This window comes from Crotalus tigris, unplaced genomic scaffold (genome assembly GCF_016545835.1).
Source record: "Crotalus tigris isolate CLP2741 ecotype Arizona unplaced genomic scaffold, ASM1654583v1 scf7180000018081.1164505, whole genome shotgun sequence".
Taxonomy (NCBI): Eukaryota; Metazoa; Chordata; class Lepidosauria; order Squamata; family Viperidae; genus Crotalus; species Crotalus tigris.
Window position 1 is genome coordinate 196,819 of NW_024096813.1, and position 22,921 is coordinate 219,739.

The following is a 22,921-nucleotide window of genomic DNA, read 5'->3' on the forward strand; positions in this document are numbered from 1 at the left end:
CCCTGAACATGTCTAACAGTATTTAGCTTCCATTATATTAATCATAAATGAGGAATGTGAAACAACCATAAATAATAAAAACAAACAGTGTTGGTAAAACTGTTCCCACAGCAGAGTTCACAAAGTAGTTATCTAACAAAACTAGTTCTAAAAATGTTTGTACAAAAATAACTATGTGCTGATATCCAATAATAATTAAGACAAAAAGACTCAGGCAAATGTATTTTTTTAATAAACATGTTTTTCAAGGAAACATTGGTCAATTTTTTTTAAAATGAAAATGCTGTTTATCAAAATTACAATATATTGTGTAACTCAATACATATATTGAAAAAAATCTGCACCTGCTGTAAAGCTTTTTCCAGGTTGATATAACACTCCCTGTAATTTGGGATCTAAACAAATTTGATTTCTATTATTGCTATTTCCTTTTAAAAAGAATAAGCTAGCAAAGATAAAATAAGCATAAATTAAAACCTTTTAAAGAAACATTTTTAGGAACAGATCCATAGAGCCACTACTGAGGCAAGGCTGCAAAGGAAAGGACAGATTCTCTCTATAACAAAAACGGCCAATAATTACATGGAAGCTAATAAAATTTTACACATAATGTAATGCTGGAGTTAATTGGTCAAGTTACCCTTGAAATTTAAACAATTTTATAAAAAAACTGGGTCAGGCCTGCATTATTTCACATTATGGTAATGGAATAAGGTGGCTGAATGTTCCTTCATGCAGACAAAATCCTTCCTCATACAAAATTAAGCTGATATGGAAAGAGTAAGAATTTTTTTTTTCTGATATCCTTATATGACGGGAATGTTTTATACAGGCCAGGCACAAGTTTACCATAGAGAGATTTCTGATCAAGGATTTTTTTCTGATATGATTTTTCCCATTAATAGGAATGAAAGATTGTGGAAGGGAAAATGGTCAAAGACATGAACTATCATAACCAAATTGTTAACTACAATCGGAGATACAATGTTCCATAATACTCACTTAAACATTTGAATATTTTTTTTACCTTTTTTACAGTTAAATTTGAAATATACAACTATGGAAATGGGAGTTAAAACAAGCAGCTAGAAATCAAGTACACCCTTGATAAAATATTGTAGGTTAAAGCTTGACATTTTGATTAGTGGAATTTAATCATTTCCTTTGCTTGAGGAATGATGGTTTGTTTCAGGCACTTATTAAACCACATACATGTTTCACAAATGCCTATGAAAGTAGTCTATCTTTTAGTGGGTTTCATGAAGCCAAGGGCTGGATGTAAGAAATAAGTGACTTTCACAACTGTTTTAAAGAACCACTACAAGTAATTATAGCTAACAGACTTTGCAATCTAGACTACAGTAACTCATACAACTTTTTTGTCAATAGCCAACATGCTCTTTTAGTTGTAATTTGAATGAAGATTCTAACTTGCTCCTCCTTTTTCTACTACATTCTCCTCATCATGTTTGAAATAGTAGCCCTTACTATGAAAAATGTCTACAAATTGCTCACAATACACGTATCAACTCTAAACTTATTCTGGAACGTGAAAGATCAATTTCACGCACTCTGACTTCAACTTTTTCTCCTGGACCAAGACCGAGGCTTCTTCTTTTCTTTGCTTTTGAAAGTTTGTCTTCTGTTATGCTACGCATTGGAATTAGTCCTGCTTTACCTACTCCAACGTCAACAAAAACTCCAAAGAGAGTAGCATTTTCAACTCTTCCTGTGAGAATAGTTCCAACTCTTAAATCTTCAGGACAAACAATGCTTTTTTTGAAATCGGGTTGATCAAAATCTGTATGAAAGGAAAAATCAAAATAAAAACACAAAGATGATTTTAAAGTAAAACTTTGGAAAGAGAACTTTCTAAATTCCAGTTTAGGCAATCTACAGATGACCTCAGTTTTATTTTTCAGACTCACAATTTCCATTACAGATTTGTTTGGATTCCCATAAATGAAAAGCATCATGAACTGATGGTTATAATGCTATGTCCAGTGAAACATAACCATTAATTTCTAATGTACAGTAGCTGGGTAGATTCTGAGGGATAATTTTATTTCATGCTAGATGGCACTAAGACTATGAAAACATAAATGGTATATCAGATCAGCACTTGTCTCACAGCGACCAAGTATATTTTTATGAGAAGTATGAGTCTGCCCATTAACATCACATGTTGCAACAGCAAATGAAAAAAAGTCTTGCTTAATGACCCCCCCTTTCCCTGATGCATTCATTAAATGAATGTGAGGACTGTTAAACAAAGTACAGGGTGCCTCTGGGCTGGGGAGCAATTCATTGCATAATTAAAAATTCTGCTGTATAACCATATATTGCTACCATCTATTATTTCTATTATTTCTTTTCACTGGTGCTGTCAGCTCAAAAATAATGTCCATCTAACCATCTTTTCAAATATAAACCTTTTATTTTGCAAGTCACAGCTGGTTCTGAAAGAGTCATGGTCAGTCAAACCATATTATATGTTAGTAATGATCTGAAATTTACTGGGATTAATTTCACCTTATAAAGAAGATGGGGGAGCATAAAAATTTAATAAATAAATAAAACCCACAATAGTGTTGACATAACACTCTCCCATCCCCAGATTAATTTAATCCCAGCCCTTTTGGAAGGCATTCAAGACTTATTTCCCCCCCACAGATAGTGGGTCTGAGAGTGATATAAATAAGATCCATAAGTAACAGGTAGCTAAGGACTTTTACAGATTCTCCGAGGCATTCTTGTGTGTATTAGTAGCTGGGGACAAGAAAAGAAATATAGTTTGCAGGATTAGATTAAGCCAACCATTCCCTAGCCCACCATCTCCAAACCAGCAGTGTCAATTGTTATATTAGGCTGGCCGAATATGGGGGTTGTAATGTGATACATCTACAAGTCAGCAAGGTTGGTGGACTGGCTCATAAATTAGCATGACAAATATAAACTAGAGTGAAACTAAGATATATATCCCCTGGCTTCTCTGCTGCGAGTTCAAAAACTTTTGCTTCCATGTTTCATTAACAATGTCATTTGAACTACAATTAATATGAAATATAGATTGTTTAAACAAGTCAGTTTTATAACCTATAGATTGATGTTCGTTTGTTTCAAGCAATAGTTGAATGGTACAGCAATGGGTTCTAAAAAAAATGAAAGAAAAACTTCCATACTCCTTGCTGCTGTGCTAGGAAAAAAAAAAAGCATTGAAATATGAGCTTTACTCCTCTTGTGAATGCTCCCATTCTGATAGGGTGCCTGCCACTGTTTTTTTAAAAAAATATATTTAGTTAGCCATAGCCTATTCAATGACGGAATTATTTTTATTTCAATTGCTGAGTTTCTATCAAGCATCACGGCCTAATGCAACCTATTTGTATGACTTCCTATGGCAACTGTTACTGCCATAATCTATATTGCAGTTGAGAGCAATACTACAAAAACTTGTTCGGAGTCTACAGCTGCTCCTAATTTCAGTGCAATTTAATTAAAAGTATGGTCCAGTTCACTGCATCCTATTGTCAATGTTAATCTGATCCTGAAAGCTCTTTGAGTCTATTCAAAGCAGTCAACACTTCACTGGGGATGTTTGAGGAATTTGGATATGAACTGACCTGAAAGAATGTCTGAAATCCACTTGTTCCCATACTTACTAAACGTTTCAGTGGTTAAATAATAGTGTACTAAAGCATGCTTTAAGATGGATATTTAGAAAGAAAATATATTTCATATATGACTATATTATTAGTTCATGTTCGTGAGGTATTTTAGAAATATATATTTAAATGTCATAAGCTTATGTGTAATAAGCTGTGATATGAGCTGCAAATAAATGCATTTAACTATTATCAGTTAGATCAGGGGTCTGCAACCTTGATAACTTTAAGACTTGCTGGCTGAGGAATTCTGGGAGCTGAAGTCCACAAGTCTTAAAGTTGTCAAGATTGCAGACCTCTGAATTAGATAATTGCAGTACATAGTACATGAGGTTGCCTTTGAAAACAGTATGGAAATTTCAATGAATTCAAAGTACAGCATCAAAAATGCTGTCTGGGACTAGCTGCTTGAACAGTTTATGCCTGCTCTTCCCCATCTATATTAGTTGCCAATCTGTTTCCAGATGCAATCAAAAGAGCCACAATGTTAGAATGCAGTATTGCAGGCTAACTCTGCCCACAGCCAGGAGTTTGATCCTGATTGGCTCAAGGTTGACTCAGTCTTCCATCTTTCTGAATAAAATGAGGACTTAGATTGTTGGGGGCAATGTGCTGACATTTGTAAATCATTCAGAGAGTGCTGCACATCATTATGGACTGATATATGAATCTAAGTGCTATTGCTAAAGTTCTGGCTTTGACTTTTAAAGTCTTGAACAGCTAAGGACCAGGTTATCTGAAGTAATATCTTTTCCTATATGTAACCATCTGGATTTTCAATTTATCTAATGATTTCCTTCACTAAAAGACCCTTTGCTAAAGTAAGTGAGTGGCCCTTTACAAGAGGAGAGGTTTTTCTGTGGTGCCATCCCATTTAAGGAATTCCCTAACCTTATACTATATTAAATATATTTCCCTAGAGAAGCTCAACTGGCACCGACATCAGCATCATTTTGATGACATATGAAGACATTTTCTATTTCCTCAGGCTTTTAAAATGCCCTTTAATTCATATTGTTTTAGTTTCTAAATAATTAGCATGCTGCTGTCGACTTTATATGGTGTTTTTATTTTGTATTTTTATTCAATTGTATCATATATGTCTTTACTCAGAGTGCATTTTTAATGTGTTTTATTGTAAACTTTCCAGAGAACTTTAGCTATTGAATAATTAAAAATTAACATAAATATTAAAAAAATCAATAATTTATGTTGCCTTAATTGTAGGTTGGACAGGAAAGCTATTTGATTTCAATAAGTAAATAGTGTACATATATCCTGGAAACCTATTGGTAAAAGCCTTATAAATCACTTCTCACCAGCCTCACTGCATTTTCTGAAACAAATTTTACCATTCTTTTCACCATTTTACCATTATTAAAGTCTCTGTCTTTAGAAAATTTTAGGATAAGGCCAGTTTAAACAAATAAACATGGTTTGCAATAAATATCTAAGCCTAAAATATGTTCTCTGGTTCATCTAACCTTTAGGACACAATGATCCTCATAAAACAATGCTAGATTCATGTTTTCCATACTATTCAGGAATAATGGAAAAGATTTAAAACTCATTTTCAAAGTCAGGTGAAACAGGTATCATGAATTTAACCAGGACCATACTTCTCTGGTTTTGAAGTATCATGATTTAGAATAGAGATAAAATTTCTTAATGATAAAACTAATTTTTGTTATCTACCTCACAGTTTAATACTTGTCTCCTCCCAAACAGCTTAATGTACATAATTGTCCAACTAAAATGTCACTAAAATGATAAACAAAAACTGACATATCAAAGGCAAAAGAACAATATCTTCAAACCTCTTACCTTTCCGAATGTCAAAACTTTCTGGCTGAGTCAACCCATCAATTATTATTTGCAGTGTTTGTTCTGTTGTATTCAATTTTTTTGTAATTCCATCCATCCCTTCTCTATCAATTATTGAATTCACTTTCTGCTGCATTTTTGATTTTCCTATTTGGCAGTGACTTTCTCCAATAAGTGTTAAAAACCTTTTATATAAAATAGAAGCAGGATGAGAGTAGAAAATATTATTACTTTTGAATTATTAGATCATTCTAAAAAAAAATAAAGGAAGAAAAGTCTTTCAAGCCTACATTACATGGAGAAAAAGCTGAAATTGGCAGCACAAATAGACAGCAAAAAGAACATTTCTCTATCTCTCCATCTGCATCTCATCATTTAGATAAGAATAACTTTTAATGCATATACATATACATACACATGTACATTCAATTATGGCACAGTTCCCCAAACTTTCTGGCTTTGCAAACTGTCGGGGTGAGGGAGAGGACGCGCGCAGCTCCATTTGCTCAAGTGGCAGGCACACATGCATGCCGCTCACTGAAATGGAGTGCATGTGCGTACACACACACACACACACTTGCCAGCTGCTCATGCAAGTGGGGATGTGTGTGCACCTGCTACTTCTGTGGGCCGGTTCCAAATGGCTCCTGGCCACGGCCTGGGGGTTGGGGACCCCTGAATTATGGTACTGGGAAGGTGAAAACTTTTCTGAAGTCCCCGTCTAATAAATTTGGTTAGCATGCATAGTTTATGTTTAAGAAAGGGTACAATTAATTCAGTGGTTACTACTCATGAATTCTGCATATTACCTAGACTTAGAAATAATGTTTTTAGTTATCAATTTCTGATGAACAAAATCATGTCCTGTTTATGGCCATGTTTTAGCATGCAGTTGATGACTGTGGGAACAAAATGCTGGAAAAGATAGGCCTTTTGCTGATACATCAATGTGTTTCTTATGATCATTACACCAAAACCATCAGCATACATAATCTCATTATTGACAACAGTCCTAAACTGACAGTCATAAAGTTTGAGTTTGCAGCAATGCATAATAATGTGGATATATAGTTCAGAGAACAATTTTGTACTGAATAATCTGGACTTCATAATTATGAGGGAGAAAGGAGAATGAAGTATGTATCTTGAGAAAATATAGAAGAGTTGTTTGCCACTACAGGAATTAAAGGACTAAAGCAGATTCCTGATCAGGAAACAGCCCCAGGCAGTGCCGACATTTGCTAAATATTTTTTTTGATGGATAAATAATTTTTTTCTGTATCAAATCTAAGCCACAAGAAAGTGTCATGATTTTATTGCCAGGAAAACATTCCAAACTACAATTCTATTAGCTCATCATTGAGTTAGCACAGTTTTGCTCCCAGCAGCTTCTGACAATCTGGTACTATGAACAACCAAACATTTTCTGGATGAACATATCAGAGATGATCAGCATATTCAATAACAAAAAGGTGCTTTGCAGCTTTTATAGGGGAGCGGTATGAATTTAGCAGCTCTCTGAGGTTTGTTCAACTAGCTATGCCTTTTCCTGGGATTATAAACAGAAATCCTGAGAGTTATAGCTGCTTTAAAAAAGTTACCAATATGTCTTAAAATTGTATCTCTTTGTGCTCCAAATTTTCTTTTGGAATCAAATCAGAAGCACTGCACAACCTTACAAAACATACAGCTTTGCTATGGGAAATGAGCACTTCAGGCACGTTAACGTTTGGATGCATCTTTTTTTTTTTAAAGAAATGAACCACAAATTGATACCCAGTTTGGTTCCTTTATTATTTGAACATATATTTGACATAATATTAAGAGCTAGAAATCACTATTGCTAGGCCAAATCATGCCCATTTTTTTAAAAAAAAAATTCTATGAAGGAATTATTTTTTTTACAGCTTTTTTGCAGGTGATAAAAAAGTTTAAGTTGTGGGAGGCAAGGAAATTTCCTTACTTTGTTGGAGGTGATAGGAAAGATAATAATTGATTTAAAATACAACCTTTCTTCTTCCGTGGGCAGTTGTGAGGACTGTCTTAATCTTCCTTCCTATCAGGTGCCTTCTGGGGTTTAGCAAGCAAACCTGCCCTGTCAACTGGTAAACCTCTGAAGAAAACCAAGAAGTCTTTGCAAACTGATGGAAGTTTTTGTTCTCTTATGTTAGAAGAAGCAAGGCAGGTGCCCTCTTCTCCTCCCACAACGAATATTCAGAAGAAATCCTCCCCATTCAAAATTTACCTTGCTTTCTTTAATCTCCCCTCATCTTTCACAAACAGAGGGAATTAAAAAGGAAATGAAAAAATCTGCACAGCTTTAGAAAATACCCACACGAATTGTACAATAATAAAAGCAAGATATACCAGAAAATTAGGAATTTTTTAATGTTAATACTTAACGTTCCAGGAAGAAAAATTAAGATTTCTGCAAGGATAGTATTTTGTACTAGTCAATAAAATTATATTACATATCACCGTATTGCTCTTGTGAATCTCTTCCTTCTTACATTTAACTGTGGTGAATTAATGACTTGGATATTAGGAATATCTTGGTCCTTGTTTATTTAAATAACATATTTGCAACTTTAATAGAAAATAATTCCTATGTGTTTCTAAAATGTACTTTAGATGCTTAGCCTAAATTTCTCTTTCAGCTTATCTTTGAGTAAACAAAAGATGCAACAATGCAACTAAGTAGGACAGGACTGGCATTCATTTAGTTCTTAACTAACCACAGACCCCAAAGATTCTACTACATGACATATTTCCTTATAACTTCACATTTAGATACATTCCAAAATGGCAACAGGACCCAAAATCCAGTTAAATGAACTGAATAGGTATGATTAAAGTCAAATGCTTGCAAAAGAAACCATCTGATTTATAACATTAATTGAGCTCTCAGCTTCCTACAAGCTTTCTCACTCATATGCAATAATCTCAGTACACTCATACATCCTCCAACAGAAACAGTAAGATGAAGAAAAAATGTGGGTACAATAAGAGGTACCCCCATTAGAAAGGAAAAAAAATGGAAGGGATACTAATTAGGATGAAAAGTGATAAAGAAAAAGGCACGAATAGGAAAGGCAAGGCAAGAGAGAAACTATGGAAAGCTAATGCTGAGCTCAGCAAATATAAATAAATGGATGCATACCTTATAACATTATTTATTTGTTTGTAAAATAAATAGCCACCTATCCTGCCACACTGTAACTCTGGGCAGCTTACAATATTAAAAGATAATGTATAATTTATAATAATATAAATACAATACTATAAAATCAACCTTCAAAGATGGGGAAAGGGAATATAATGAGAGGGGAACAATGTGGAATCTGTTGTTGATCAAACCACCACCCCCAACATGAAGCCCCTCCATTGGCATCCCAAGCCAACTGGCAGAGCCAGGTCTTTTAAGCTCTTACAGAAGGTCAGGAAGGCTGGAGCTGAGCTCTCTTCGGGGTGCGGGGTAAGATGTTCTAGTCTAGAGGGCTCTCACAATGGCAGAGAAGGCTCTTCTTCTGGACACCCCTCCCCAACTGGAATACCCTGGCTGATGGGGCCTGCAGCATGCTTTCTCTGCCGGCATGGGTGGGACGGGCCAATAAGTCCTATAGATTCAATGGGTTTAATTACAAGGCATGGCTAGAATTTTTAGTCCTCCTCAGTTGTAAAATTAGGCAATAGTCTTCTCCCATTAATAAGACCATTCTAACTCACCCTCTGCCACTGCTCTACACTGCAGAAGATAAGTGCAATGGAGGCAAAAGAGGGCTAAAGCTTCTACTTCTGTATTGTTTCTGCCTTGCTGAGAAGGATGTTAAGAGTCCACGTGGTTATGTATTCAAGGACTCCATTCCACATATTTCTAAAGGTTTCACTCAGTGAGGAAGAAGGAATGATAGGTGATTTCTCCTGCTCTTTTTTATTATTAAATTTCTATGCTGCCCATCTCATTGTTACATACTGAAGGGATTTTATTGTGTTTATGATTTTAGTATGTTTAAGCTTGACACTAGCAGCTATTTTACACACACACACACACACACACACACACACACACACACATTTTAGATTGCCAACAAAGAATAAAGGGAGAACTGGAATAGCTATTTCGACCAGACATATCCTTCTGAGATTCGAACCAGGGGGAGCTGTATCCCTCCCTGATACAGCGGACAAAGTGAGAAAGAGCCTGTGGCCTAGAGGTTAATACAGCTGCCTAACATGCACACAGCCCAAGTTCGAATCTCAGAAGGTTAAGTCTGGCTAAAGAGAGTTAAGAAGCTCGAAATAGCTATTCCAGTTCTCCCTTTATTCTTTGTTGGCAATCTAAAATGTATATGTAAATGATGTCGCAGTTGGTGATTGCTGCCTGTGGATGGCTCTAGATTGAGCTGATACAGGCAAAAGAAAAAGAAAAAGAAAGAAGATTTCTATATATAAGATTTCTACACACACACACACACACACACACATACACACACACAGTACTTTCCGGCGTATAAGACGACTTTCGAAAGCGTTGAAATTGGCACCGAAGTCGAGGGTCTTCTTATACGCTGAGTTGTCTTATATGCAGGAAATAACGGTAGTTTCTGGCGTATAAGATGACTTTCTAGGCATGCGACTTGGCGCCAAAGGCAGGGGTCATCTTATACACCGGGTCGCCTTATATGCTGGAAAATACGTATATATATATGTTTTCTGAGGTTTTTGCGGGTGTTTGTATGTAGGTCTTTGCTTGTTCGGGTTTTCTCCCGCGTAAAATTGGAAGTGTCTTGGCGACGTTTCGACGAAGTCCCACAGCTTGGCTGTGTTCTGATTGGTTAGGGGCTTGGCTGTGCTCTGATTGGCTGGGGGGTTGGCTGTGCTCTGATTGGCTGGGGGGGTGGCTGTGCTCTGATTGGCTGGGGGAGTGTTCTGTTTGGTTGTTTCCATGGTGAACTGTTTCCATGGTGAGCCATACATGAAGCAAACTGACATCCTCCATGAAGAGGAGGCACGACCACGAACGCGAAGCCAAAAAATAGCAAGGCAGCCCAAAATCTTAAACCCCTCTGCAACTCAGACTAACCTGAGCACAACCAAACAGAACACTCCCCCAGCCAATCAGAGCACAGCCAACCCCCCAGCCAATCAGAGCACAGCCAAGCCCCTAACCAATCAGAACACACCTCCACCCAATCAGAACACAGCCAAGCTCCCACCCAATCAGTTCATACCCCCACTGGCAGTTAAAAGGAAGAAACAGCTAAGACCACACATTGCTGCTCGAAGCACGAAGCTGAAAACACCAGCCTGAAGATGACGAATGGGACTTCGTCGAAACGTCGCCAAGACACTTCCAATTTTACGCGGGAGAAAACCCGAACAACCAAAGACCTATATATATATATATATATATATATATATTATATATATATATATATATATGTTTAAAATATATATTAAAAATATACCCAGGGTTCATATTTTTAATATTATATATATATATATTTTTTTTTACGGGTATTTGTATGTAGATCTTTGGTTGTTCGGGTTTTCTCCCGCGTAAAATTGGAAGTGTCTTGGCGACGTTTCGACGAAGTCCCATTCGTCATCTTCAGGCTGGTGTTTTCAGCTTCTTGCTTTGAGCAGCAATGCTCAAAGCAAGAAGCTGAAAACACCAGCCTGAAGATGACGAATGGGACTTCGTCGAAACGTCGTCAAGACACTTCCAATTTTACGCGGGAGAAAACCCGAACAACCAAAGATCTACATGTATGTATATATATATATAGTCTCTAATTATACTAAAAATGCGAATCCCGGGTATATTCATGTTGAGAGAAGTAGTCGAACACCAGGATAAATAAAAACAACTGTTTAATAAACTAACAACTGTTTGATAAACTTAGCTTTCGTCGGCTAACTGCCAATGTCATCAGAGTGGAATGCTGGAGGTTTGAAAGCCTGCTCATAAGACTGGCAGTTTATTCGTGGGGCTACTCAAGGAAGCATGGCTCTCGGACAGGGACTCTATTAACCGGCATGTTGACCTGTGCCCAGCACATCTGACACTAAGGGCATGGAGCACGTGTGATCGCCCACCCCTATGGATACCACCCCTGGGGTGATATCGCGCACCGTAGGGTGGAAATTACGGAGGGGGTGAACCCCTCCCCCAAAAATGATCTATGAACATCCAGGGAGGTAACCAACGATTGAGGCCCCCCCACTCCGAGAATATGCACACGCTCCCAAACAGCAAGGGAACGATTGCGCGACGAGGGAAGGGCAGCCAGCGAACGGGAGATTACCCCCAACCCCCCGGAACTCCCACAAATATCCAGGTGGAAAGTAACCCATAGCTAAGGAGCCCCCCCCCGCTCAAAGCACGAAGCTGAAAGCACCAGCCTGAAGATGACGAATGGGACTTCGTCGAAACGTCGCCAAGACACTTCCAATTTTACGTGGGAGAAAACCCGAACAACCAAAGACCTACATACAAATACCCGCGAAAACCTTAGAAAACACACACACACACCATTTTATATTGATATTTGTAGTGTCACTATGTAATCATTGTTTTGTAGCCAATTGCCTGAGCGGATGCTTTATGTATATTGGAGAAGTAAAAGTCTCATATTAAACATGCAGGAGATTGCTTACATGAAAAGAGCATGGTAAGGGGAGGGGGGAAAGGAGTTACGGATGGAGCCTGGGTTGCTGTGTATGAGTCATCATCTTGGAATTGTTTTTCTGTGCTACCTTGCTCCTGATACAGAAACCTGATCTTTTTGTTCCGAAAAGGTATAAAAGGTGGAAGACATCTTTCCTGGTTGTTGCCTTCATCCCTCTACTGGCCACGAATTCCTGGCTCAGGAATTCTGGGCGTTAAAGTCCACGAGTCATAAAACAGCCAAGGTTGCCTACCCCTGTTTTAACCTATCAATAGCAGTCTGAAATTTATTTCTGCCCTTTTGAATATTAGGTAGGTCATTTACAAAGCAACAAGAATTATTAGCCAGATAAATTGTTATTGACTTTGAAGAAAAGTACAGTAAACAATTTCTCTGCATCACAATCTCCAAAATTTAATATCTACTTTTGATCATATATTATTTAATTACTGAGGTGGATTGGTGGACTTTTGCAGGTTTGTAAAGCAAAGGAAAACTGAAATAAGATTGTAAGCATAGTCCCAGTTTCACTTAGAGATGACTTCACTTAATGACAAAGTTGGCATTCCCACTTGTAGTTCCTATCAAGGACTACCCGTACCTTGAACCTTAGAACTATACAAATCAGAGTTAACAAATTTAATCTATTTAACTGCTAGACTAATCAACTAAAACATTAAAATATTAATTGACATGGAGGGAATAAATATTTTACTGAGTGACATATTTTAGTAAGTTGTTTTGAGAACTAAGTCAATGTATATTTAAAATATGAGGCTATTTCTATTTTGATGTAAAAATGTAAGAAAGTGATTTAAAAATGAACATTGCTCTTCTATTAAAGAGAAAGCAAAAATAACAAATTATAAAAACCATAATTATAAAGCATTTTTAGTTTTTCCTTTCAAATCCATGTGGTCATGATTGCTATTTTATTGCTGTAGTTCTATATTTTACTCAAAGCTTCCTGGAAAAATACATTTGAAGAGTGGAATGTAAAGAACAACACTGCAGTTCAAACTCCAGTTAGAAACTTTGACAGAGCTTTGGATAGATTTTTTAATGGTTAGCAAGCTATTTTTTAAATAACTATTATTTAAAACATTTCATTGCCAATGTTAATCATTTTTCCCCAATACTGTTAAAATTCAGGCTTTCAGCCAATATATAGTTTGCTTTGGTCATTTTGGTGGATAATAACAGAATGTAGGAATTTTGGGGGCAAAGTCATATTCTGTAAAGTTATATTGTAGCCCAGAGGTGTTCTATGATTGTCAGTGGTCACTAGATTTGCAGGTAGCAACAAAGAAAGCTTTCCAACATCAGGTCTGTCATCTTTCCTTAGCTAACAATGTCTGCTTTGATTAGCTTAGTGTGGTGGCTCAGAGGTAAAAGATGCTGAGCTTGTCTGCTGGAAAGCTGACAGCCTAGGTTCGAGATCTGAGCACTACACGATGGAGTGAACTTCCATTACTTGGCCCAGCTCCTGCCCACATAGCAGGTCAAAAGCATACAAATGCAAGCAGATAAATAGATACCACTTCAGTACGAAGGTACATCTACAGCATATAGCAGTGATGGAGAACTTTTTAGAGACCGAGTGCCCAAACTGCAACCCAAAACCCACTTATGCATCGTCGGGTGCTAGGTGGGTGTGGCTCATTGGCTGGGTGTGGCCAATTGGGGGTGTGGCTGCAGTGGTAACGGCAGACTGGGTGGGACTAAAAAGTTCAATCAATCAATTCCAACTTTGAAGATCTTTTTTTCCCCGCGAGAAGTTGAGACTGACTAATTGATTGAACCTTTTTTTTTTTTGCACATGGCAGTGGAGGCCTAAAGCGAAAAGGTTTTATAAAACCCAGCTGAAGGCCTAGAACTGGGGCGATGGCATGCGTGCCCACAGAGAGGGCTCTGCGTGCCGCCTCTGGCACCCGTGCCATAGGTTCACCACCGTCATATAGTCATACTGGCCACATGACCACAGAAATGTGTTTGGACAACGCTGGCTCCCTTGGCTAAGAAATTGAGATGAGCACTGCTCCCTAGAGTTGGACACGAAACAGGAGAAATCTTTACCTTTATTAGGTTAATGGTAAATTATATTTGATTTAAGAGCTCCTTCCTTGTTATGTGTTGGTATCTTTTCATGGAAAAATTCCAATTTATTGCAGTAAACTAAAAATGTTGGGCAAAATGCCCTGGTTGTTTCTAACTAATTTGCCCATTTAAGAAGGAGAACGAAAGTTTGTGGAACAATCCAACAACCAAGCTCAGAATTTATAGTCAGTCTTATAAATTTATATTCAAAGAAACAATTCCACTTGTTGTACACTTTTAGAGCAACATTTGATTTAGGGAAAACAGTCATTCCTATATCAACTGTATTCTTAGTGAACGTCCTTCCTTCCTTCCTTCCTTCCTTCCTTCCTTCCTTCCTTCCTTCCTTCCTTCCTTCCTTCCTTCCTTCCCTCCCTCCCTCCCTCCCTCCCTCCCTCCCTCCCTCCCTCCTTCCTTCCTTCTTTCCTTCCTTCCTTCCTTCCTTCCACTTCATGGCTCATTTTCACCCAAATAAACTGCCTTGGAGGGCACTTGGAAGAGAAATCAATATTAAAGACAAAACTCCATCTCAGCGGTAATGCATATTGACTTCCTCTATTTTTAAATGTCATTGCTAAGAACAAAGCAAATTCTTTTGGGTATAGAAAAACATCCAGTTCCACCAAGGTCACAGAAAATGGAATAATAGTATAATATCATTATGCTACACAACACTATGTGGAAGGAAGAACAATGCTATAAGCAATTTCTCTCTGCCTTCATTTATTTTTTGTTGGGCAGAACAATTGATATATTGAAGCTGACATAAAAACACTAATTTGATATAAAATGCACACAAACACAAAATTATACTATGCAGATATTTAAAGTTTATGAAAGCATATGTTAAATGCTGAAATACAAATTAAAAGATCAGTGTTAGAAGTTAAATAGTAAACTCTTTTTATCAAATACTCAACATTCTAATTTTATTAATTAGATGATCCCACATGAAAATGAAATAATGAAGATAATATCTCCATATTTGATAAAGTAGATCACAACCTACTACTTGATAAATGTGAGTTAAACAGCATCACCACCAGATGGATCCGTAGCTGACTGACCGGCCGTACTCAGCATGTGGTCCTCAATGGAACCGCATCTACATGGAGGGAAGTGTGTAGTGGGGTGCCCCAGGGCTCTGTTCTGGGCCCAGTGCTCTTCAACATCTTCACCAATGATTTGGACGAGGGGATAGATGGAGAAATCATCAAATTTGCAGACGACACCAAGCTGGCAGGAATAGCCAACACTCCGGAAAAAAGGCTTAAGATACAGGAGGTTCTGGACAGACTTGAACACTGAGCACTATCTAACACATTTAGGCAAGAAAAACTAAATGTACAGGTATAGTATAGGGGGTACCTTGCTCAATAGTAGTAACTGTGAGAGGGATCTCGGAGTCCTAGTGGACAATCACCTAAATATGAGCCAGTAGTGTGCTGTAGCTGTCAAAAAAGCCAACACAGTCCTAGGCTGCATTAACAGAGGGATAGAATAAAGATCACATGAAGTATTAATACCACTTTACAATGCCTTGGTAAGGCCACACTTGGAATACTGCATCCAGTTTTGGTCACCATGATGTAAAAAAGGTGCTGAGACTGTAGAAAGAGTACAGAGAAGAGCAACAAAGATGATTATGGGACTGGAGGCTAAAGTATATAAGGAACGGCTGCTGGAATTCGGTATGTCTAGTTTAATGAAGAGAAGGACGAGGGGTGACATGATAACAGTGTTCCAATATCTCAAGGGCTGCCACAAAGAAGAGGGAGTGAAGCTATTTTCCAAAGAGCCTGAAGGCAGGACAAGAAGCAACGGATGGAAACTAATCAAGGAGAGAAGCAACCTAGAACTAAGGAGAAACTTCCTGACAATTAGATCAATTAATCAGTGGAACAACCTGCCTCCAGAAATGGTGAATGCTCCAACACTGGAAGTTTTTAAGAAGAGACTGGACAGCCATTTGTCTGAAATAGTATAGGGTTTCCTGCCTAAGCAGAGGTTGGACTAGATGACCTCCAAGATCCTCCCAACTTTATTATTATTATTATTATTATTATTATTATTATTATTATTATTATTATTATTATTATTATTATCATCATCATCATCATCATCATCATCATCATCTGGTATTCTCTCCCACCTTCCCATTTTGGCTGACATTCATAATTAAGTATATTGAAAAAATCATTGATGCATGTTGGAGGTTTTAGATATTTAGGCTGCAGTTCTGTTTGCTATTATGTAGACGTAAGCCCCATTGCCATAGTGGTGAACCTATGGCATGCGTGCCACAGGCGGCACGCAGAGCCGTCCCTGTGGGCACGCACACCATCGCCCAGAGGGAGGCAGGGCTGGGCCGCTCCCCTCCCCCTCACCACGTGTGCCAGCACTCTCGCTCTCTTTCTCTCTGCACTGGGAGTCGGAGCAGCTGCAAGAGCTGGGCAGATCCAGGCTGGATGGTGGAGGCAGGGCTTTTTTTGTCATACAACGCAGGTTGTATGAACGGAAGCTGCCAGCGCGAGTCCAGGTATGCCTGCAAAGCAATTTTGCCCCTCCCCCACAGCCGATCCAGGCTCCAGAGGCCTTTTCCAACCCTCCAGAACCCGGATCGGGTTGCTGAGGGGCCGCAAAATCACTTCACAGCCATGCATCCAAACTGGGCTGGGCTGGGCTGGATTGGCTGCGCTCGGAGCCTCCTCACTGCTTCTTCCCCCACGCTGGCCATGCCCACTGTCTGCCGTGACTACCATAGCCACACCCACCCGGCGATACATAAGTGGGTTTTGGGTTGCAGTTTGGGCACTCAGTCTCTAAAAGGTTTGCCACCACTGCCCTATTGAATCAAACAGAGCTAATTTTTCAATAGGTAGATACAGAAGTTAATTCTTAGGAAAGTAACACTAGACACTAGTGTTTATTTGAAATAAGTTTTTAAAGGATTCCAACTTTGAAAATTTTACTTGAAAATGTCAATATTCTCATGCAAATATCAGCATTCATCACATTTTGGACAGTCACTGTAATCTGTACGTTAGTATTTATTTTCATAATTCATGATGTTACCGCATTCTAGGTGAATTTGCTGAAGCTTCAATAATAAAAAGAAATGCTAATTCATGTTACAATTTTTAAAGATAATGAATAGGCTTGAACATCAATTGGGATGAATGAAAATTGTCATTTCCCGAAGTTTCTATAGTATACGTTAAAGATCTGCCAACAAATGAACCTGTTTGATACAGCAAATAGGCTAATTATTTGTGTAGACTAAGTATCTGAATGCAGATACTATTAGTGTTCCAAATATCTAGATAAATACTGACTGCTAAGAGGCTAGTTTAAGACATACTTTTGAAATTTCCTTGGTTTAATCTATTTCTAAAACTATGCAAAAAAAAAACTGTTCCAAAGAATAACCTACTAGCTACAATTAAAAGAACAAAAATACAAATTTCTTCACTTATATCCCATACTATATGAGTGCATTTCTGCTTGGTCTCTAGTTAAGCTATAGAATGGAAGTCCCTCTACTTTTCCTCTTGCACGTATCTCAACCTTCAGAAAGGTATTTCTTGAATGCCAGAATGTCCCTGTAGGAGGCTTGGACTGCAGTTTTTGGACTGCAGCGAAAGAAGAGCAAATCTGATATAGGTAAAGTGCTTTTCTGTCCAAGATGAGTTATATCTGGCGCTAACTGTACCTAGCCTTTTAGCTCTTTCCTTTTGGATGTAGGAGGCAAGGTAGGCATATGGAAATAGGAAGGCATGTTTTTGTAATCAACTAGATGTTGCCTATTACTTTTATAAAAGGTGCTAAGATAGGTTACATCTTATTTCAATGTACTGATACCAAATAAATGTTACTATCCCTAGTTAGTCATGAAATAGACAGGGATTCTCTTATTTTAACAATACTATTTTAAGTGGAAAAAAATGTATCTATGCCTGCTTTGCTGAAACTTCAGAAAGCCAATATCAACCAAACCAGGTGCTTCCTGCAAGGATTTTTTAAAAATGTAAGCCTTGTAATAAGCCTAATTTTGTTGCTATTACTACTATTTCTATGGACAGTTAATATGCGTACTGCCTTAGTCTTAAGAGGTAAAGTAGTTTACAATTTGTGATTCTTCAATCAGAATACAGATGGATAGACCTTGGAGATTTTCTAGTCCAACCCCTGCTCAAGCAGGAGACCCTATACCATTTCAGACAAGTGACTATCCAGTCTCTTCTTAAAAACCTTCAGTGATGAAGCACCCACAACTTCTGACAGCAAGCTGTTCCACGGTTTAATTGTCCTCACTGTTAGGAAGTTTCTCCTTAATTTGCTTCTCTGCTTGATTAATTTCCATCCATTGTTTCTTGTCCTGCCCTCTGGTGCCTTGGAGAATAAGGTGACCCCCCCTCCTCCTTGTGGCAACCTCTCAAATACTGGAATACTGCTATCATGTCCCCCCTAGTCCTTCTTTTCTCTAAACTACCCAAACCCAAATCCTGCAACTGTTCTTCATATGTTTTAGACTCCAGGTCTTTAATCATCTTAGTTGCTCTTCTTTGCACTTTTTCCCAAAGTCTCAACATCTTTTTTGTAATGTGGTGACCAAAACTGTATGCAATATTCCAGGTGTGGTCTTACTTAGGCTTTATAAAGCAGCACTAATACCTCACGTGATTTTGATTCAAGACAAGAAGGGCCGCAGAATAAAAGTAAGGAAATAAACATAAAAAAGCAAATAACATATATTATCACAGTGGTCCTAGAATATTCACAAGGACCCAGAGCTGTGCAGACTATTCTAGAATATGAAATGGAGAATATGGCTTTGACACTACTTTTTAGGATAGGCTTTTCCAATCTGATATTCTCCATGCAGACCATGAGAAAAGATTGGGAGGGGAAGGAAAGGAATGGTATTAATGGTCTTTAAAGCCAAGTAATATTCAAAAAGACATATACCCAAATGTATATCATGCATACATCCCTTAAAATGTAAATGCTCTAAGTCCTCAGGAAATAAAACTGATAAACCAGACCTTACAATCTGGTTTCATAATATTATGATTTACTTATCAGCTTGTCTTAATGAGCATTAAATTTACCCTAATTTAAGTCACTGTCTTGAAAGGGTTTGTGGAGGTTTTTTTTTTAAAAAAAATAAAATTTAAAATATGATTAATTCAACAAGGTTTCAGTTTAACTCAAAATTTTATTACATTTGCATTGAAAACAAAGGATAAAGGGATCATCTATAGTACTCAGTTAATGATAGTTAATTGTTACATCCATTATTATGTTAGACTGAATCTTTATAAACTGAAAAGAATTTTTTTTTTGGGGGGGGGGGGTCATAATTTAATAACTAAGCACATGCTGTTTGCCAGATTCCGTAAGTTGCAGCTGGTTATTTCTCTGGCTCCCACTTATTTGAGGCACGTCAGAAACATAGTGGGTGTTGACAAGGAGATGCTTTGAGGATTATGCTGCATACAAAAAACTGTTAAAATCCCCCCCCCCCGCCTTTCTGACAGAGTTAAATGACACATCTATGACAATGTGTATGGAACAATTGTAGGGCACATGTTACATAATTCTAAGCATTCCTACTTAGAAGTCAAAATGACATGTGGTATTGAGTATTTCATCTAATATTAATTGATAATAAATAGGATCAGAACAAGCATGGAAAGAGAATTTACTTTAAATTCACTGCTGTAATCCTGATGAAAATATTTCTACTAAAATCATTAAGAGGAATTTGATATCAGTCAAAAATTCCCGCTTTACTCAAATACCTTTACTTCTGTGTAAACATGCTAAGGTTTATGCTCCTGCACAAGGGACTAATCCATAAAAGCCAATTGTTTCACTTTTACTTCTCAAGTTTTATCTTTCTCTCTCTGTAGACTCAGCTGCAATCAGCATAAAGTCATTTATTTTTATCAAGCATTTTTTGATGCTTAAATAAAGCTTTTATTCACAAATATTTATAGTTAAATATGAGCCAGCAGTGTGTTGCAGCTGCCAAAAAAGTCAACACAGTGCTAGGCTGCATTAGCAGAGGGATAGAATCAAGATCACGTGAAGTGTTAATACCACTTTACAATGCCTTGGTAAGACCAAATTTGGAATACTGCATGCAGTTTTAGTCCCCAGGATGTAAAAAAGATGTTGAGACTCTAGAAAGAGTTCAGAGAGGAGCCACAAAGATGATTAGGGGACTGGAGGCTAAAACATATAAGGAACAGTTGCTGGAATTGGGTATGTCTAGTTTAATGAAGAGAAGGACGAGGGGGGACATGATAGTAGTGTTCCAATATCTCAGGGGTTGCCACAAAGAAGAGGGAGTCAAGCTATTCTCCAAAGCACCTGAAGGCAGGACAAGAAGCAACGGACAGAAACTAATCAAGGAGAGATGCAACCTAGAACAGACATGTCAAACCCATGGCATCACATGACATCACGCAATATTAGAACTTTTTCCCCATTGCCGGCAATGGGGTGGGTGTGGTTTCATCACGACGCGTCTGACCTGTGGGCCAGCAGTTTGACCCCCCCCCAGACCTAGAACTAAGGAGAAATTTCCTGACAGTTAGAACAATTAATCAGTGGAACAACCTGCCTCCAGAAGCTGTGAATGCACTGGAAGTTTTTAAGAAGAGACTGGACAATCATTTGTCTGAAATGGTATAGGGTTTCCTGCCTGAGCAGGGGGTTGGATTAGAAGACCTCCAAGGTCCCTTCCAACTCTATTATTATTGTTGTTATTATTATTCAAAGGACTTAATCATCTTAATTTTGGAAAAATCCATTTTGCTTCCAAAGTGACAGTGATTCAGCTATCAGAAGACAAAAAGCTTGCTAAGTAGATGCAAATAATAATGACATCAGCAAGTATATCAGGAAGTACTGAGTACTGGAGAGACCAAACTGTCCTACATGAAAAACCAAATGAAAAACAGAATGGAGGTGTGAGAAGACAAAGCATTACATGGCCAATATATTAAACAACTAGCAGGGAAAGCAGATAATAACAAGACCTGGCAATGACTAATAGCAGAAAAAGACCAAGACCAAAGAGACCATTCTGGCTGAACAAGGCCAAGCTTTAAGAACAAATGCATACATTTCTTCATTGCTTACCTCATTGCAATATTATATGACTCAGGGTGGATACATGTTTGATCCAAAGGATTTGGCTGCTGAATGACATTTGCTGCAGCTTTGGTTTTCTTTTTACACCCTTTCTCATTTGTGACTGCTTTATGACCTCCAGCTGCAAGCTCACTCTGTTGACTGAGATCCAAATCAAAAAAGAAAAGGATGTAGTTATCATTAAACTAGTGAACATCATAAGTTTCTTTTCCGTTTCTGCCCAATGGGCAAAGCTACAAAACCTCAAACTCAATATACACATTCTGCAAACATTGCTAACAAATGAGCATGTGCACTATAATTAGCTAATCCTAACAATTCTGCATATTGTGCAGAATATGTGCTCTAATTTAATTATTTGTATTTCTGTCAAGCTCCCTTGAAATTGAGCAATTATTTTTTTTAAAAAAAACAACAGGTTCAATATTTCAGGTATAGAGAATAATGTAAATGTTCAACCCACAGCTTCACTCATGAAGCACAGTGCAATTGCAAAATACATGGCTTGTAGTTTGAGGGCATCAGATTCAATTTTTGACATCCTCAAGCAGCTTGAGAAAAATCTTAAAATGACACTGCTGGTCTGTATGGCTAACACTAAATTAATAGACTATGGTTAGAACTGTTGTAAGATTGATTCATATGTTTCCTATAAACAGTTCAGACATCAAACTGAGAATCCCTCTGCTTTTTTCTTGATAACTGAGATCATTTTTCATTTTCCCTGCTTTTGTATGGTGCGTTTGTTGACTTAAAACCTTAATATGTTGAATTGGTGTTTTATTTATTTTTTATTGTACACAGTCATTGTATCTGATATCCCACCCTATATGCCAAAGAAAACCTCACTCATAAACTTACTACTACACAGCCAAAGTGGTCCATGCATAGAACTATTATCAACTTATATTTCTATTTAATTTTTATGGGTTTTATTGAATTCCAAGACCAATCGTAGATCGGAAGATATGACTCCATATATTAAAAACATGTGCATCAATATGAGAGCCAGAATTTCTTGCACTGTCTTACAATATGTTTTTTTTCCCTTCCCCCCCATACCAGCTGCATCTCAAATGCCGCTACAGCTTCCTTTGATATCTTAGGTTGACTAGTGCAGCAAGTTCAAAGTTATTAATATGGGGGGAGAGGGGGAGGGAGGACTATTTAAGATATCTCTATATCCAAAGTTGTGTTAACCTTCAGCTTCTGAAATGAGTCTTTGTGCTTAGTCCCAGGGTGTCCAATCAAATTGCTATTACATTTCTGTTTTGCTTAAAATTTAATTGAACAGTCATTTGGTGTTTCTTTCCTTGGAAATGATGAGAAACTTTATTATGACATATAGTCTTTACGTGCCAGAGAATATTCGTCACTGGACCAAAGTCAAATTGGCATTGTAAGACATAATAACATACAAATATGTATAAGGTAGTTATTATTATTGAGGGCTGCAACCTCTGGGTGGGATAACATGGAAATAGAAGAGAGGAAAGAGAC

The 22,921-nt window shown here is 37.6% G+C and overlaps 1 protein-coding gene across 3 annotated transcripts in view; it reads right to left on the reverse strand.

The window, feature by feature from the left end:
* Positions 1-210: 210 nt before the first annotated feature.
* Positions 211-22,921, reverse strand: part of SRBD1 (S1 RNA binding domain 1) — a 157,989-nt gene continuing 135,278 nt past the window's right edge. For all 3 annotated transcript variants that reach the window (XM_039347469.1, XM_039347468.1, XM_039347466.1), the window contains exons 19-21: positions 21,410-21,562; positions 5,490-5,674; positions 211-1,801 (exon numbers count right to left, since the gene is read on the reverse strand). In XM_039347469.1, coding sequence (XP_039203403.1) covers positions 1,512-1,801; positions 5,490-5,674; positions 21,410-21,562 — 628 coding nt within the window. In that variant the 3' untranslated portion in view covers positions 211-1,511. The remainder of the gene's footprint in view (positions 1,802-5,489; positions 5,675-21,409; positions 21,563-22,921) is intronic.